Consider the following 17,120-nt stretch of genomic DNA (forward strand, 5'->3'; position numbering starts at 1 on the left):
GATGAGGCAGGGGGAATGTGCTGGTCTTGCAATGACAAAGCTGCTTGAGCTAAACAGTGAGCCGCTCTATTTGCAGAGCGCTTGACATGAGAGTAAAAATACGAATATCAGAAATAATAGATCTGAATAGATGATGAACCCTTTTTGATAGCGCACATTTTCTGGATCACTTGTAGACAACTACATTCGACAACACAACTACGCCAGCCCATTTGGTTTGCAAATTGGACAGCCGTTCGAACTGCAATTGTCTCGTCGTGCTCAGGATCTGTGACGCCAAGTACAGTAGCAGTGCGCCAATCAAATATCCATCCTACATGATCCCTCGCCATAACTTCAATGCCTACACCCCCTAGATTCTTGAAGTGGTGTTTGTTTAGAATACATACAAAGCAAACAAAAGCACGAAAAAATATTTTATACTTTAAAATAGGGTTAAATATAATTTACCCCCCATGTTAATGAAAAAGTGTAAAAATGGGTAAATTGCACTTTGTTTTTTCACAGATTTGCACTTTGTTTTTTTCACATATTTTTTTGGCACTTTTTCATTAACATGAGGTAAATTGTATTTAATTCCTTTAAAATATAGTGTAAATTATAAATTATATTAATTAGACCCTATCTAAAAATATAAAATTATAATTTTCCTTCTTTTTTTTTGGAATTACACTTACTCCCCTTCCGAAAATTTGTTGTTTACACCTGACTTCATTTTATTAGAATTTGAACGAATAATATTGATGTTAGCGAATAAAAAAATTGTCTAAATTTTCAATTTTATCCTTTATTAAATATTTTCATGTAATAATTTGTACTTATGAAGAAAAAGATGTAATGATGTCAACTTTACTTTATATATAAATATATATTACACTTATATCTACTTAAGTATAAAAATATATTAAAGATTGACAAAATTGAAAAAAATTATGTATTATTTGTTTACTTACGCCAACATTTTCAGCCTAAATCCTAATATAAAGGAATCAGGAATAAAGTGATAATTTTTGGAGGGGGTGTAAGTGTAATTTCAAATAATTTTTAAGAGAAATGTAATATTACATTTTTAAATGGGATATAGGTGTATTAAACCCTTATAAATAAGAATAAAATATATAAATAAATACATCATATTAAAAAATAAATAAATAAAAAACAAGAACTTAAGGGTATCATCGACATGACAATTTTTTTTGATATAGTGGCGTCACATACCATCGTCTGTGAATGAAAATTGTATATCTCTTTTTATATTAATATAGATAATAGTGTTTTATTTTTTTATTTTTCAATTTTGAGTTTCACATATATTTTTGTAATCCTTTATTTTATTAAATTTATTATTTGATTTGAAATTAACTTATTATTGTAATCAATTTTAATTTTAAATATATTGAATTATATAATGAACTGTATCACGAGAGAAAAAGAAAACGAAGTTAACTATATTTCATAATCATGGGCCTGAGTTTCATCGCACAACGGGCCATCTTTTCATCTTTTGTCAGATCTTGTACAACAGTGGTCTGATTTTCCAAACCCATTGTCCCGCTGGGCCTAACTCCTAAAACTCAGTTTTCAAATCATTGATTGAAACAGAAACCTAATTTACCAACAAAGTCTGGTTTAGTGCAAAAACTTTTTGAATTGCCGCCAACATTTTTGGAGCTAAGTAGGAAAAGTTCAACAAATTTGAATTTCGAAGAAATTTAATACTGTGCTCTTTGATTAGCTCTCCGCAGGCCCGTTCTTCGGCGGAATTCCGCTCCTATCGTCGTTCGCTGTATATCTCTCATCCATACTATGAGCCAAATCAATTTTACGGATGGGCGGAAGCCATTGATGGGAGCTTAAATCTCATTGAACCAATCTGAACTTCCCCTTTCAATCAGGGATTTCAACTTCGCAGAATTCGAAGAATTATCTCTAAATCTCAGCACTTCTTTTGATTTTGGGCCTTCACTCAATTTCTCCTACCATCCAAATGATTAGCGGAACCCTTTCAGCATCAGTTTCAAGACTAGGATTGGGCATTCACTCCGTAGCCGATCAAGAGCCCCTTAATCATTAGCGGAACATCGGCAGTCAGTCCTTGACGACGTTGTTACTCTTTGCAGATGGCACTTCGAAAATCTCTCCGCCCATCGCATTCTTCTCTCGTCGGATCGTCAGCAGGTATATTTCCAACTTTCATTTAAAGAACATATAAAATTGGTCATTTTGATTTCAGTTTTGGTTTGAACTCGTAAGGCTGAATTACTGTTTTTCTAGATTATTCATCTGCTTATTGATAAGCGAACAAATCAAGCTAATATAAACATTTTAGGGATTGAGAAGCCTTTTTCTTTTTAAGTTGAAATGTTAATATGCATAAATGGAACAAATAGGATTACAGTGTAGGCGGATCATCCTCTCAAAGAAAGCATTTGGACCAACCAATTAGAAATCGCAGCCCATTTTGCAAGATTGTGGGCCAAGTTTTTGGACTAAAGTTCATTTTCAAGCAACGTGATTGCCACAAGGATGGCTGAAACTGGGTGCATACCAATTTATCCCTATAATATTGATATAATATTCTCCATAAAAAAAAAATATAATAATTTATTCTTTTATATTTTTGAAAATGAAGCATTTTAACTTCTTATATAGTGAGTTAAATTGACTCATTTTAAAAAATATAGGAAGATAAATTGCTGTATTTTAAAAAATATAGGGAGGTAAATTGCTATTTGTTTTTTTATAAAGAGATAATTTGCTCATTTATGATATCACAAGGGAGTTATTTGCATTTTTCTCGGCTGAAACTGAAAGAAACGACAACATCTAGGTAAATAAAGATCGATCATGAATAGAATTGCTTGCAAAATGGATTAACAAATCTCTAAACAGTTCAAATGCAGTAATGTGATTAATCCACTTTCGTGGGGAAAGCCACATGCAGCAACTAAAGTACTTTTCGTCGTTTCTCAGTGACTCGGATCTATTAATATACAAAGCTTCACAAGTTGCTACTGAATTCCATGTTCAAATCTACTCAATCTTTTAGAATAAAAATTCTTAACTAAGAAATTGCTGCTTTAATTGAGCATTCCTTGCAAAAAATTCAATTTGAAAGAACCCTCATCGCCAATCTAGTCAGAAAATATTCATACATTTATTTATAGGGAAATGCAAGCAATTCCCTTGTGATATCACAAATAAGCAAATTACCCCTTTATGAAAAAACAAATAGCGATTTACCTCCCTATATTTTTTAAAATATAATAATTTACCTCTTTATATTTTTTGACCTTCTTGTATAAGGAGGTAAATTACTTTATTTTTAAAAAGTATAGGGGGTAAAATTACTATATTTTTTTCATTGGGGATAATATGCTCATTTTCAGTATCACATGGGTAAATTGCTATTCACCCTTTATTTATATATCTTCAAATGGGAATTTCATCACTTGCTTCTGAGTTTACAAAAAAGAGCATAATTGGAGAAAGTTTAGGTCTAATTTCTAAAGTTAGAAGGAGAATGTATAAGTACGCTATTTCAAGGAGGTTTGTGTGTAATTAAACCCTTATGCAAGAGATATCGCCAAATTGTTCTTGGAACTGTGCATTATGTTCAGCGAAGCATTAATTAAGTAACAAATTTTAGAGCAGTCAAATATTTCACACTTATGCTCTTGACTTAAGTTCAATTTATGAGACCAAAGAAAAAGGTCACTGGGAGTAGTTTGCTCTTCTATGCAATAGTTAAGGATCAGAAAAAATAAATAGATTTTTGGATTGGATCAACATGCTCATATTCCAATCTCAACTTGTGCATATAAAAATTAATCTCAGCTTTGGTTAGAATTTCGAAGACTCAGGGAGCTGTAATAGTCAAATCCCATCACATGACCCTGTGGTTTCTGAATTCCAACCTATTTCAACGATGGAATGAATTAAATTAATATGTATCTATTTTTCCATAGTTAAGAAGCTCTCTGATCAACTAATTGTCCTTTTATGGTTCATTGTTGTCATGTGCCAAGAATAGTGTATTACTGTAGCTCGCCTAATAATAAAGATCTTGAAACATATAAGTAAAAGGACCTATTAATCTTGAATATTTTTTGCTTCTATGCAGGACCTTATAAGCTAGTAGTGGAAAGGATGTGCAAAGGAAAAAAAAAGTGTCCAAATTTTATTTTACAAAAATACTGGTGGATTGATGTTGCCTACATTCTTACAATTATTTTTCTGTCGCATATGTTGTTAAAAATATATTTTCCAATATACTTGTCTAAAATCTATTAAGTAGAAAATATACACATGGCTACATATGATTAGTCTTTGAAATGAATAAAAAAAGGCTGTTTTTTTTATCTCATGAAAATCAAGTATTGGACTCAACGCACACACACATGCACATATATATATCTGTATGTATATACACGTATATATACTTTTGCATATTATGTATCATGCCCAAGCACGTGTAGCAGACAAAAATGGATGCATCAATACTGCCCATATAACTGCCCCAACTCTTTCAGTCATTTCTAAATCTGCACCAGCTTCTAAATCTCACTACACCATCTCTTGAACCATCTCACTCAATATTGTTGAAAGTATATACGGATGAAGATCAAGCACAAAACCCTACCTCCAGTATTCTTGATGACTTTGCTTGTATTTTCCCTTCTTTTCTCTTCTTCATGCTATCTCCGGCCTGGTGACGATGAAATAATTTCTATTGACAAATTATGGCCAAGAAAACTGTTGTTGTCCTTATCATCATCAGCTGCTGCACTGGTGCACCAGAACTCACAGAAGTTGATGAGCAAGGGAGCCAAGAACCAGCCCAAGAAAGCTGTGGAGCAAAGCCTGAGGAGGCGGCCACCCAGTGTTCCCAATCCTACTCACAACTGATCAGAATGATTCATTTCCTACAGAGTAAAGAATCTATTTACTCCTGGGATGTTGGATTTTTTGTTTCTTGAAATATATTTTAATTTGTTTTTCTCCCTTTTGTGATATGTATGATATGGTTCGTTAATTATACTTCATTTTCCTGTGTTTATGTTTTTGTTTGAATTTTTATGTAGTTTGTATGATTGATGGGAGTGCCGATGAGGTGAATTAATTAATTACCAAAATAGTGTAGTATATGTAATTGATTAAGCAGGCATGCAGAATTTTAATATATTTTGGTTGATATTGCACCTTTATTTATTTATGGCTAGATGCAGATTAAAAAAGCACATATGTATATATAGAATTGATTAATTTCATTTTTATAAGCATTTTGTCCAAGTGATGTTTTCTACTAACTTTCAGGGAGTATTAATTTGGCTCTTTTCCAGTTTTGATTTAATTGCTTTAGTTTAAAGTGACAATAAATTGCTGAACCTCTCACAATCATTTAAGCTTTTACCTATTCTTTAGTACATAACGACGCAAGCTAGCTTGGGTTAGTTCTTAATTAATCTAATCACATAGTTATTTTTTAAGTAGATGTAGTATGAGAAACACAAGATTTACTCAAGAACAGGGCACAGTAAAAATAAGTGAGGAAATTAAGGAAAAACTAGACATATAATTGCTACTTACATTTGCCAAGAGACCTCCACTACTGAGATCTACTTGCAATTTAATTATTGAGTTTGGTGCAATGGATGGCTTTCACCCCTTTGTCTTATTCCAAAGAGTAGCTATTGATTATTGGATTTATGGATCTCATAGCTAACTGCTACATGTGAGGGAAAAGGAGAAAAGCTAGCTAGCATATGATTTGTTCATGGACAATGGAAATCATAAAGATATTTTATTAAGTATCTTGGTTGGATTGTATTCCTTATCTTCTAGGTATACAAGACAGCCTTTATGGGCAAAAGGGTTGAGCATATATCTTCAAAACTATGGGATAGCTGCAAAAAGAAATTTGGAAATTTGTCGCAGAATCGGATGCTTTTTTTTTCTTAAATAGACAACTATTTATTTTCCCATTCAATTAATCACGTTGCTCATTTTGTGTGCTCTTCATAAAATTTATCACTTTCTTATGCTCATACTGCATGCCACTAGACATTATTAGTAATAAAAATATTTAACTTAAAATTAGAGAGCTGGGGAATCATAATTAAACATTTTTTGGACCTCAGATGACACCAAATGATCAAAATGCATAGACTTGATGTCTCTTGGCATGAGCCCAATTTAAAGGGTGATATGTTATTGAATGGCTAAGCAGAGTGGTACTACCAGCCCGGCCTTAGGCCCAATTCTGTTATCAACATGAATTGTCTTGTACGTGTGTTTGAACTTGCAAATGTAGATGTCAATTGTTTTCCTAGGTAAACATCTCACTTTTTTTGATAAATATATTTATTTTCTCAACATACTATCATTTACTATTTTTAAAAGAAAAAAAATGTAAAAACACATTTTTTTAAATAAAAATTCCAACTTTTATTGGACCTTTAGATATAGAGTGGAGGGAGGGAGTATTGAACAAGTAAGAAAAATTCTAATTTAAATTGGGTTTGACCATATCTGAATCAATTATATGACAAATGCAATACAATTGCAATGTAAAATTGGTATATAGTTCAGAAAAAATAAACTAATTATTATGATCAAACTGAATTGGAAGAAAAAATTTTCCAACAAGTAATTATTACATCTTATCTTGAAGAGTTATATATATATATTATATATATATTTTTTTCCTAGACCCCTCGTGCATGCATCAATTTACTTGGCATTCAACAATGTAGTAGACACAGCATTTAACTCAGAGAGACAAATTTCCAATCCACACGCACAGTAGAAGCCAAGGGGGGTTGGGGGGGGGGGGGGGACCGGCAGACTGAGTCCCCACTGCATGAACTGTAAGATCACCAAATCTTCCAATGAAGTGTGTCTGAGAATACACAAGTGACTGAGTCCACCCATACTATACCTACCTACCTATACACATACAACAACTCTTATTTAAATCCATCAATTTTACTAATTCTTAAACTAAGATATATACATATTTGAAAAGTTATAATTATATGAATTAGTTGACTAAAGTAATGAGTAATTAAGGATAAGAATTATTCACACATCGTAACTCCATTGTTTGTCAATTTAGAGCTTCTAAGAGGTTGATTTTTGAAAATGTAATTTCTTTTATAAAGGTTGGGGTTTTAACAAAATCATCGAGGGACGGATTGAAGGGTAATCTTGTAATTTGACACACACTTTAATCAACAATTAGAAGGGGTTAATTACTGAAATTGATAACCCTATAAATTGTGGATATATCTTTATCATGGAAAAGGTAGCTCCCAACTCTTATGATAAGGGCGTATAGAAGTTAGCAACATGGGCTACAGAACTGCACCTTCTTTATCAAAGTTGAGTCATTGGAATGGAATAAAGAAACTCTGTCCAATGTCTCAGTTTTTGGTACAAAAGATATGTACCAAACTAACCGCTTTTTCTTGTATATAATAAATTTCAAATACTATATATAAATACGTACATGATCATTAAATGGTCTAAAATTATTAATATTTTCGCATTCGATTCATATATGCATGCAAATAATCTGTATTTTTATAACACCTAAATTATATTATCTATGTTGTCCAACAAAGAATTAAATTGGAAGAAATCTATCTATCTATCTAATCTATATATATTTAGAGCTAGCTATAGGGCCTCAAAATCCGGATTCTTCATTACCAACACCAAGATGAACTGCAAGTTAACATGTGTACTTTTAAACATTATCATTAAAAGCAGAATTTGCACAAATCCCATCATCTCTCTCTACCCCAAAACCCCCCAATAAATTAAGAAGAAACCTAAACAAAAATATTCAAAAAAAGAGCCCTACTCCAGTCAATATATATGACACACCCAAAAAAAAAAAAAAGAAAAATAATAAAAGTGGAGCACCCTGAATCTCAAGTGTCATACACTTCTAGCCATCATTTCTTGAAACATTCTATAAGACTCCTGCTTCTCCAACCTGAACTTCTCATGGCAATTTGCAATGAACAAATCAGCAAGCCTGTCGATCTCATTGCTCCAATCTTCATCACCACCCTTTTCCTCAAGCCACTGCAGGTACCTGGAGAGCTCATGAGTTGTAGAACAGTACTCCTTCATTCCATCGCAGACGACGTCCAAGGATGTTGGATTAATGACAGAGGAATTGTAGTAAAGATGGGATGAGGAGCTGGAATGATGGGATGATGAGCACCAGTTGTAGTGGAGCCTGAAGGAGCCGAAGAAGAGCTTCTTCTTATCAATATGGTGCTGCTTGTTTCTTGTGAGTAACGGGAATGGGAATTGGAGCAAGTGAATGATGAGGGTGTGTATATGTTTGAGGAGGTGGATTAGAACTGATTTTGCTCTGGTGAGGGCGCGGGCAATGCGGTACATGTGTGAGAACATGAAGGTTTGGAGTAGGGTTTTGAGTTTGATGTTGGAGGTGGAGGTGGAGGTGGAGGTGGAGGTGGAGGTGGAGGTGGTGGTGGTGGTTAAAGAAGATGAAGAGGATTTGAAGGAGAAGAGATGAATGGCTGAGTTGAGAGGTTTGAGGGATGAGGGGCCAGCCATGTTCTTCTTCTTCTTCTTGTGGGGGTGGGGTAGAATGTGTTTTAATTTGTTGGGATGGGGTTTTTTATAGAGGATCTTGCTTTCCAAATTGTTACTACTTAGTAGGTGATTTAAATAAAAGTGCCAACAACTTTGCAAATTCTTCAACCTTTGCTCCCCCCCCCCTCTCTCTCTCTCTTTAATTATAAAAAAAAGGGCCTTAAATATATTTTTGGTCCCATAAATAAAATTATTTGGTATTTTCATTCTCTAACTTTTTAAAATAGTATTTTGGTCCTACTATCTTTTTAAATTTTGCGATTTCAATTAATTTCTTTTGCAAGAGTTCATCTCCACCGACGAAAATGCTAGACTATGTGGAAAAAGAAAAAAAGATTGAAATCGCAAAAATTTAAGTTATGTAGACTATCATAGAAAGTTAAAGAACAAAAGTGCTAGCAAAAATGAACGAATAGAAACAATAATTCCAATTTTGAAAGATCGCATGAGTTGCACATGCATTTTTATCTTGAGAAGGGTAAACTCAAATTAAAAAAAAACTAAAGTTCAAAAAAAAAATTAAAAATATAGAACCAAAATACTGTCAAAGAACGAAACTGCCAAATGAATTAGGAGACCCAAAAATGCATGTAAACCTAAAAAAGAGACTAGTAATTAATTTTGAAATCAAACCGTGATAATGTATATATATAATTTAGTATTACTCCATAGTGAAAGTTGTTTCTACTAAAGTTAATTTGCTCCATCCATATAAAACAACTTTACTTGAAGGGAATATAACTGTAGCATTTTCTTTTTCCTATTTGGAAGAATAATTTAACTATTTCAATTTCCAAACTTTACAAAATATATGCTGAAAAATGAAACCATGATTTGGTTCAAATTGCGTTACAAATTAAACTAGCTACTTGAATCAAATTTCAATAGAAAACATTTATTACAATACGATCACAATTCTTAAAATTTATAGCGTTTATATTTGACTCGGGACTTATATGAGTAATTTTAGATGGACAAATATCCCCTACATTTGTACGATGAACTAAGAATTAAATGACATTCATCGACTGCAAAATTAAGCGAAATTTATTGCTCCAACATTCAAGTGTGATTGATGGTGAAGAATATTAGTTTGTATATGATTGAATATTGGTGAGTAATAGACCACGAGTGACGAGTGAAACAGATCAAGTGATCCTTAAATCTCCCATATATTAGGGAAAATTCTATTCAAATTGAATACGATCAGACCTAAGCCAATTATATAAAAGGTAAAATATATATACAGTTCAAGAAAATGAGAAATCAAATAATAATTATATTATACTTGCTGCATGATTGATTTAATTCTACCAGACTTAATTTGTAATATAGGAGCGGTATAATGTAACTTTCAACTTTGTGGGAATTGTGAGTAATTGAGACGAAAGGCGAAAACACAAAGGTTGGTAAAGGCCAAAAAAGAAAGGAGAAAAAAAAAAAAGGTGGTCCATGCCAGATTTTTTATTTTTAAATGTAATAAAAAATAATGGTAAGAAAATGAATAACAATAATAATAATAATAAAAATAAAAATAAAAATTAGTCCCCCAACTCCACGTCTTGCGGCTGGGGTTTAGGGAAGAAGGGCAATGTGTGGGAAACTCGATGAGATAAACAAGCCCGATTCTTCGCTGCTATTTCTTACAAAACCAATGTACAATTTTGTTTTGTTTTTCTATTACATTTAATATAATTTAGTTGCAGTGTCTTTGAGTGTGTGTGTGGATTGTTTTAAGGGTAAATTACATTTTCGATCTCATAAGTGGATCTATTTCTAATTTTAGTTCTACACTCAAGCTAATTCGTACATTTAGTCCCATATGTGGATTTTTTTTCGATTTTAGGACCAAAGGAGAGATTCCGTTAAAAAATTGAGGCTGGCGTTAAGTTTTTAACGGAATCCCCCCTTTGGTCCTAATAGAAAAAAAAAATCCACATATGGGACTAAATGTGCGAATTGACTTGAGTGTGGGACTAAAATTGGAAACAGATCCACTCACTGTTGTAACCAGACAACAGTTAAAGATTATGACCGGGAAAAATCCTTCCTCTTGACCCAACACAGCTTCAATCCAAATTCGAGTATATGTTGATTATTTATGGATCTGATTAAATTTTACATAAGCTATATTGAACCTTTAATGTTTATGGATCTGATTCAAACAGATTTAATGATAAATTAAAGAGATGATGGACAATCAATAACAAAGTTTCAGAGACATCAGTCCAACTTATAATTAAATGAGTGATGCCGATGCCCCTATAATCATATTATTCATTTATTATACGCTTTCTGCATATTCACATATTCATTTAATATACCTTACCTAACTTGTAATTTTTCTATCTCCATGTTTTCCGCAATTAATTGACTGTGCTCCCACATCATATATACATACCCCCCCCCCCTTGTAATTTTCTACCTTATTTTCTTTTCTTTCTAAAATTAATATTTATGTAATCTTATTTTTTCTTAACATAAGTTTCATTTGATACGACAGTTCAAATATTATGTTTTGACTGTAATTTCTCTCTTTTTTTTTTATATATGATTTAGGTTGAGATCCTCAACATTTACATAAAGCTGATTCGGAGCGTGATCTGAACGAGCATCTCAAACTGGACTGGTGATAGTTGGCCTGCACAGAGAAATCGTTAAGTTATTTGAGGTGACCCTCAACTAAAACCCTCCGAAACTTAAGTCAATTAGAGTTTGAGGTTGTAAGGATCTCACAACGTGATTTATTAGTAATAAATGCATATATGTCAAATGGACACTCCAAGTATTTATATGCCTCTCTCTATATGTTAGAATTTGTACGGGCCACGTGACAGTAGGACATTCGTCGAATGAGTGCTAGATCAATGACTATCCAAGTAAATCATCGGGTCAGACGGGTCGGGTGAGATCTGAACTGATAAAAAAACATACAATTCTTGAATGCATTAAGATATTATCTCATTTCTTTGAGGGGATTTAAATCATTTCCCTATTTTAGTGTAATTTTCCCCTATCAGTATTGTATTTTTATCTAGATTTCATTTCCTTCTTAGTCAAATGCATATGAATATATAACTGTTAACGATGCTGTAATTAAATGTGATTTTGATTTAGTGGATCTTTTGTTTTAAATGATAAGCAAATTTCTCTAAAGAAAAAAAATGTAAGGAGTTGTGATTATGTTTAAAAAGGAGGGCTCTAATACCAATAAGAAATGTAGCTCTTTCTTGGCTTAAGTTTGATGTAGAAGCAAAGATGAGTAAGATTTGTTGGAAACTTCGATTAAAAGATTATTAAGTGTGCAGGATTATTAATAATAAAGTAATTAAGGAGGTGGGGTTTTTGTTTAATTAATACAAATAGATTAAACGCCGTAGAACACAATCCAAGCTGACACACCTTTGGATTCATCCTTCCAACAACTATCAACCAGATTCTCCCTCCTGATCCAATATATATATATATATATGTAGCCCCTTCAATTTATTGCACTTAATTTCACAAACTCTCTAATTAATTAATTATTTTTTTATGGTAGTTAAAGTTAATTAACTTGGATTTAGGTATTCTTTAGTTGTTTTAATAGTAGTTATTTATTTATTTTGATAGGATTTTTAGTTAATAATAAATTATTATATGTATTTATAATTGATATTGATAGAGAAAATACAATGAAATGACCCTAAAAGATATATTTGCCCATAAAAAGTGAGAAAAATCATAAACACTCTAAGGTTCTGCGTTTTTTTTAGTGGGTCGGATCACACCCAACCCAGATAGTCAATCGTTAAACACAACACGTGGCTCCGCACAATTTTAGCAATTCGCCTTCTATAGATACCACTTAATACACTTAACGAGGTATCTATTTATTGTTATTAGATTGCACTCTGCGACTCCTATAATCTTGACCTCAATACTAACTACTTAAGTAACAGAAAGTTTTAGTTGAGGGACACCCCAACAACCAAACGTTAAGTGTGTGGACCAACCATTAATACTGATCTAACTCGAGATTCTCATCCGAACCCATACTCCAGATTCTCACCAGGCCATAGTCAAGTCATTGTCAGAGTAGCTCTAGGTTGCCAAGGACCTCAACCCGAATCAGATATATTGAATAAAATTCATCATGTATTCGCCAATTGTTTGACATACTTTATAAGTTGACGAAATTAAGACCTCATGACTATAGTCATAGGTTCAAATGCTACCAACAAGTGAGTTATTATTTTACTTTAATAGTAATTGTTAATTAAATATAAATATTTAAAATTAATAATTAATATACTAATTAAATATAATTATGAGAGGATATTATAATTCGATACATTTATTCGAAAAAGAAATGTGTCATGCATGTACCCTCGATTTCTTTTCTCATTGAATATAATTAATACAAGAATGCACTTAATTAGTTAACTGATATTCAACCAAAGAAAAAATTATCATAATATCGAGAATTAAGAGTCGAATTAAATTAAATTTAATCAATTAAATATAAGTGTGTGAAAGGAATAATGATCTATAGAAAAAAACAAGGGGGATCTTAATTTAAATAAAAAATTAAAAATATTAGTATAATAAAACTGAAAAAATTCAAATGAAAGTTAGTAGAGGAAGAGAATCTAGACGAGAAAATAAAGGGAGGAAAGGTGAAGTAGTAAACAGTAAATGGAAGTCTTTATTTGTGTACTAAAAGTTGAACTCAATCTCAATGGAAGATTTGGAATATATATACACACACACACACATCAACTTTCCCTTTTGATCTATATATTATATATTCCCTGCAATCCTTTTTGATCTTCATTTGGGTGTACAGAAATTGCATAAACTAGTGAAATTTAATATGAAATTTATTAATTCCTATGTACAGAAAATTATAACAAATGAGATTAAATTAAAACATTCATAATTAATATATGGGACTGAAAATACAATTTTCCCTCAAAATCTCCAATTATAAACAGATCATTTGAATTTGTTTGGATAATTTTACGTTTTATAGTATATTGATAGATTTTGAATTCTTTTAATATAGGTGATATTGACATTAAATTCCTGTATTATGTATGTTTATATGTATATATAGATACATGCATACATACATAAATTCCCCTTTTGATGCGTTTAATGGTACCATAGAGGGAAATCAAGACAATGATTGGAAACCTAAATGACTTGATATCGTCAATGATTGGCACATGGAATGGGTAATCTCAAGCATATCTTGCTTGAGATAATGATGATTGAAAATTTGAAATGATGATGTATGTGCATGCATGCATCTTCACCTTATGGGTAACATTGTAATGCACTTTTCAGGTATATATGTAGCTGTATTAAGTGTTCATGCAAGAAAGATATAGAGAATAAAATGGTGATGTAACATCAACTTCATGCCCAAACTAATTTATAGCATGTTATGGTGTGTTTTGTGATACACTTTGAGCATCAAGAGTTGGTCATTTTCTTAACATCTTTATGTAGCAACTAATTTTACGAAACTATCTTTATAAAAGTGAAAATGTATCTTTTTATATGCATTAGTATTAGAAGATATATAAGAACGTTTTGGTTTAAAAAAAATTTATTTGACCTGTAATAAATATGTAATAAATTAATGCGAATTTTCATTTGATTTTGTTGCTGATGTCCACAAATGCCATGAATTTTATTAAAAAATGGATCTATTTATTGGATGACAAAAATAAAGGGTACTAAATATAATTTTTAAATTTAAAATCTTACATGTAATCACACTAAATTTCAAGAAGCCAACATGTAATTATTCCTTATTATTATTAAACTTAATTGTATTTATTGTACTGTATATTAGGGGGGTGACAACACAAGGACTTTAAATATAGAGGTAGCAAAAAGTACTCCCAAATTATTATTATTATTTTTTTTGTGGAAATTATAGGACCCTGGCGATAGATTTTTTAAAAGTGGTCGGAATTTGCTTACATGTATAAAAGTTAAGAATTTTATTTTAGGACATTTATTGATTGAATTTTTTTTTTTTAAAAAATCAACTATTAACTAACCGTTTAAGTGGAAAAAACCTACCATATAAGCAATGATGTAGAGAAAAATATTTTTTATTGATTGGATATTTTTTTATTTCTCAACTGCCGCATAACTGATCATATGGAGAAAATATCAAATTGCAAAAATAAAATTTTATTCATATTATATGCTAACTGTCGTGGCACGACGTCCTAAATATATATGAATAATTTTACGCATTTTAAAATATATCGATGGTGTCAATGGTGCCCCTGCCCCTACCCCCACCACCATGCCCTGCCTCCTAGTGTCGATGGTGCCGTCACCCCCTCGTTGAGACCAGCGATACCATCGCCCTCCTCTGTGAGGGGACCACCACGATGGTATCAAGGGCGGAACAGGGGAAGGGATTGGGTAGGTGGTGGCCGGGGGTGTTAGGGAGGGGGGTTGGTTTTTAATTTTTTATTTTAATTTATAATAATTTTATTTGTATAATTATACACATAATATAAACTTTCAAATTAATTTTATATATTTTATTTTTTTCCATGTAAGGGCATACTTGGCCATAATAAATAAAAAAAATGCTAAGTCACCAAAAAATTTGAAAAAATGCTCTACTTTTAAAATTTTGATGACCGAAATCCTACAATTACAAAAAAAATTAATTTCATGGTAATTTTTGCTATCCATATATTTAAAATCCTTGTTTTGCTAATCCCTAATATAGGCTCGTAAATGTAATTGAGTCTTATTATTATTATTATCTCTAAGTAATTAAAAGATCAATTTACGTTGTTTCTAAAACACAATAAGGCCCGATTGCCCAAAGCCCATAGTTCAAGCCTATTATATCGTTGAAGCCCATGAAAAGGAACCCATGAGGCCTGGAGTTGAATGGTCAAAGTCTAGGCCCAAGTAAATTAAAGCCCAAATCTCCAGTACAAATACTAACGATGAATAATGACCTTATGAGATTTGACATAATTACGAATATTCCTTTATTGTTTTTGAAAAATCATAAATATATTTGATGAAATTATATAATTCTTGGATGGAGATATGAAATTGTCAATTTTTCCCGTACTGTATTTTTTTAAAATTAAAAGCTTATAAAAGATCGAACTTGATGGATGAAAAAATTTTAAAAATTATAAAAAAATTATCCACTTAGTCCATAAAAAAATTATTTACTTTTAAAAATAAATAAAATTATAATTTTTAATCCAAAGGGCATTTTGGTTAATTCACCATAAAAATGAATGAAAATCTAACGGATTGGGTTAATTATTAGACGGCGTTAAAAAAAGGAGATATTGATAATTTTTCAAATAAAAAAGGAATATTTTTAATTATGCTAAATCTCAAAAGAGATCGTTGTAAGGTACCTTTCTTTATTTTAATATTATAAAATTAGGTACTCATACGGAGAGTATCTTTATTTATTTATATTTAAATATAATAATGGTATGGGATCAGGTGGTCCAAACTCCAAAGTCCTCAAAAACAAAGAATAACTTTTGAAGGTGTTAATTACTTGCAAATTGAGTACATAAGCATAATTAAATTAAGGAATAGTTACATTTACACACCTGACCAATAAAATAAAAACTATCCGTATTTTGCCGCACAATTATAGAAACCAATCTTGACAGCTAAAAAACAGAATAGTTGGTGTAATGATGTTTATGTTGTATATGTAATTTTTTTAAAAAATATGAATAATTAATGTAAATAATGTTAATATTTATGATGGTATATATATAATTATTTAAAAAAATAAAAATAATTTATATAAACAAACTATAAATTAGAAGTGTAAATAGGATTATGTCTTAAATTAAAATGAAGGTGTTCGTACTTGATTCCCTGTACTAGTATATATCACTCTCTTCACTGTGCCTAATTATTCTAGTCTGGGCCCAGATTCTTTACTAGTGGGTTGAGACATAATACTTTCATAACTCACTATATATACAAATTCAAACCATATATTAAATAAATATAATAATAAATTTATTTTATGTTATTATATATATTATATTCTTATTCGATGATATATGACACGACGAGAGAACACCTTCTTTTTTTTTTTATTTGTTTGTTTATAGATCATTGATTCGGGTCGAAATATGCGATCTCGTGATTCGATCTCCACTCGAAGCGCCAATTCGTCCAAGACCAGATTTTGGGTTCCCTGAGAATGAAAACACGAACTGTGAGCTCGTCGGGCACGTCCCCGACAATGACCCTCCGACGCTCAAGTTAGGTTGGTCGAATGAAATAGGTTCGATCTAGGAGTTCGGTCTCAATTAATACGTATCAGTTACCTCATTTATGGCGTGTCGGGGTCTATTTATAATACACAGTTGTACGGTAAGTACTGGGCCACGTGGCCTTATCTCGTCGGTGCGCGTTCTGATCGAACGGTGGTGCTTATCCGGGTTTTCGGTCGGTGTACGCGATCC

The 17,120-nt window shown here is 31.6% G+C and overlaps 1 protein-coding gene and 1 long non-coding RNA gene across 2 annotated transcripts; one reads left to right on the forward strand and one right to left on the reverse strand.

Annotated features, from left to right (window-relative positions):
• The first annotated feature begins 1,522 nt into the window (after positions 1 to 1,522).
• Positions 1,523 to 5,057, forward strand: LOC148788231 (uncharacterized). The gene is made up of 2 exons (XR_016065083.1): positions 1,523 to 2,178; positions 4,124 to 5,057. It is a non-coding gene; the product is annotated as an uncharacterized LOC148788231 (long non-coding RNA).
• Positions 5,058 to 7,724: 2,667 nt separating this feature from the next.
• LOC105159778 (uncharacterized) lies at positions 7,725 to 8,657 on the reverse strand. Its single transcript, XM_011076964.3, has one exon. The coding sequence runs from the start codon at positions 8,593 to 8,595 to the stop codon at positions 7,945 to 7,947; it is 651 nt and encodes a 216-aa protein (XP_011075266.2). The 5' UTR covers positions 8,596 to 8,657; the 3' UTR covers positions 7,725 to 7,944.
• Positions 8,658 to 17,120: the final 8,463 nt, after the last annotated feature.

This window comes from Sesamum indicum, linkage group LG4 (genome assembly GCF_026168435.1).
Source record: "Sesamum indicum cultivar Baizhima isolate 11 linkage group LG4, ASM2616843v1, whole genome shotgun sequence".
Classification (NCBI taxonomy): Eukaryota; Viridiplantae; Streptophyta; class Magnoliopsida; order Lamiales; family Pedaliaceae; genus Sesamum; species Sesamum indicum.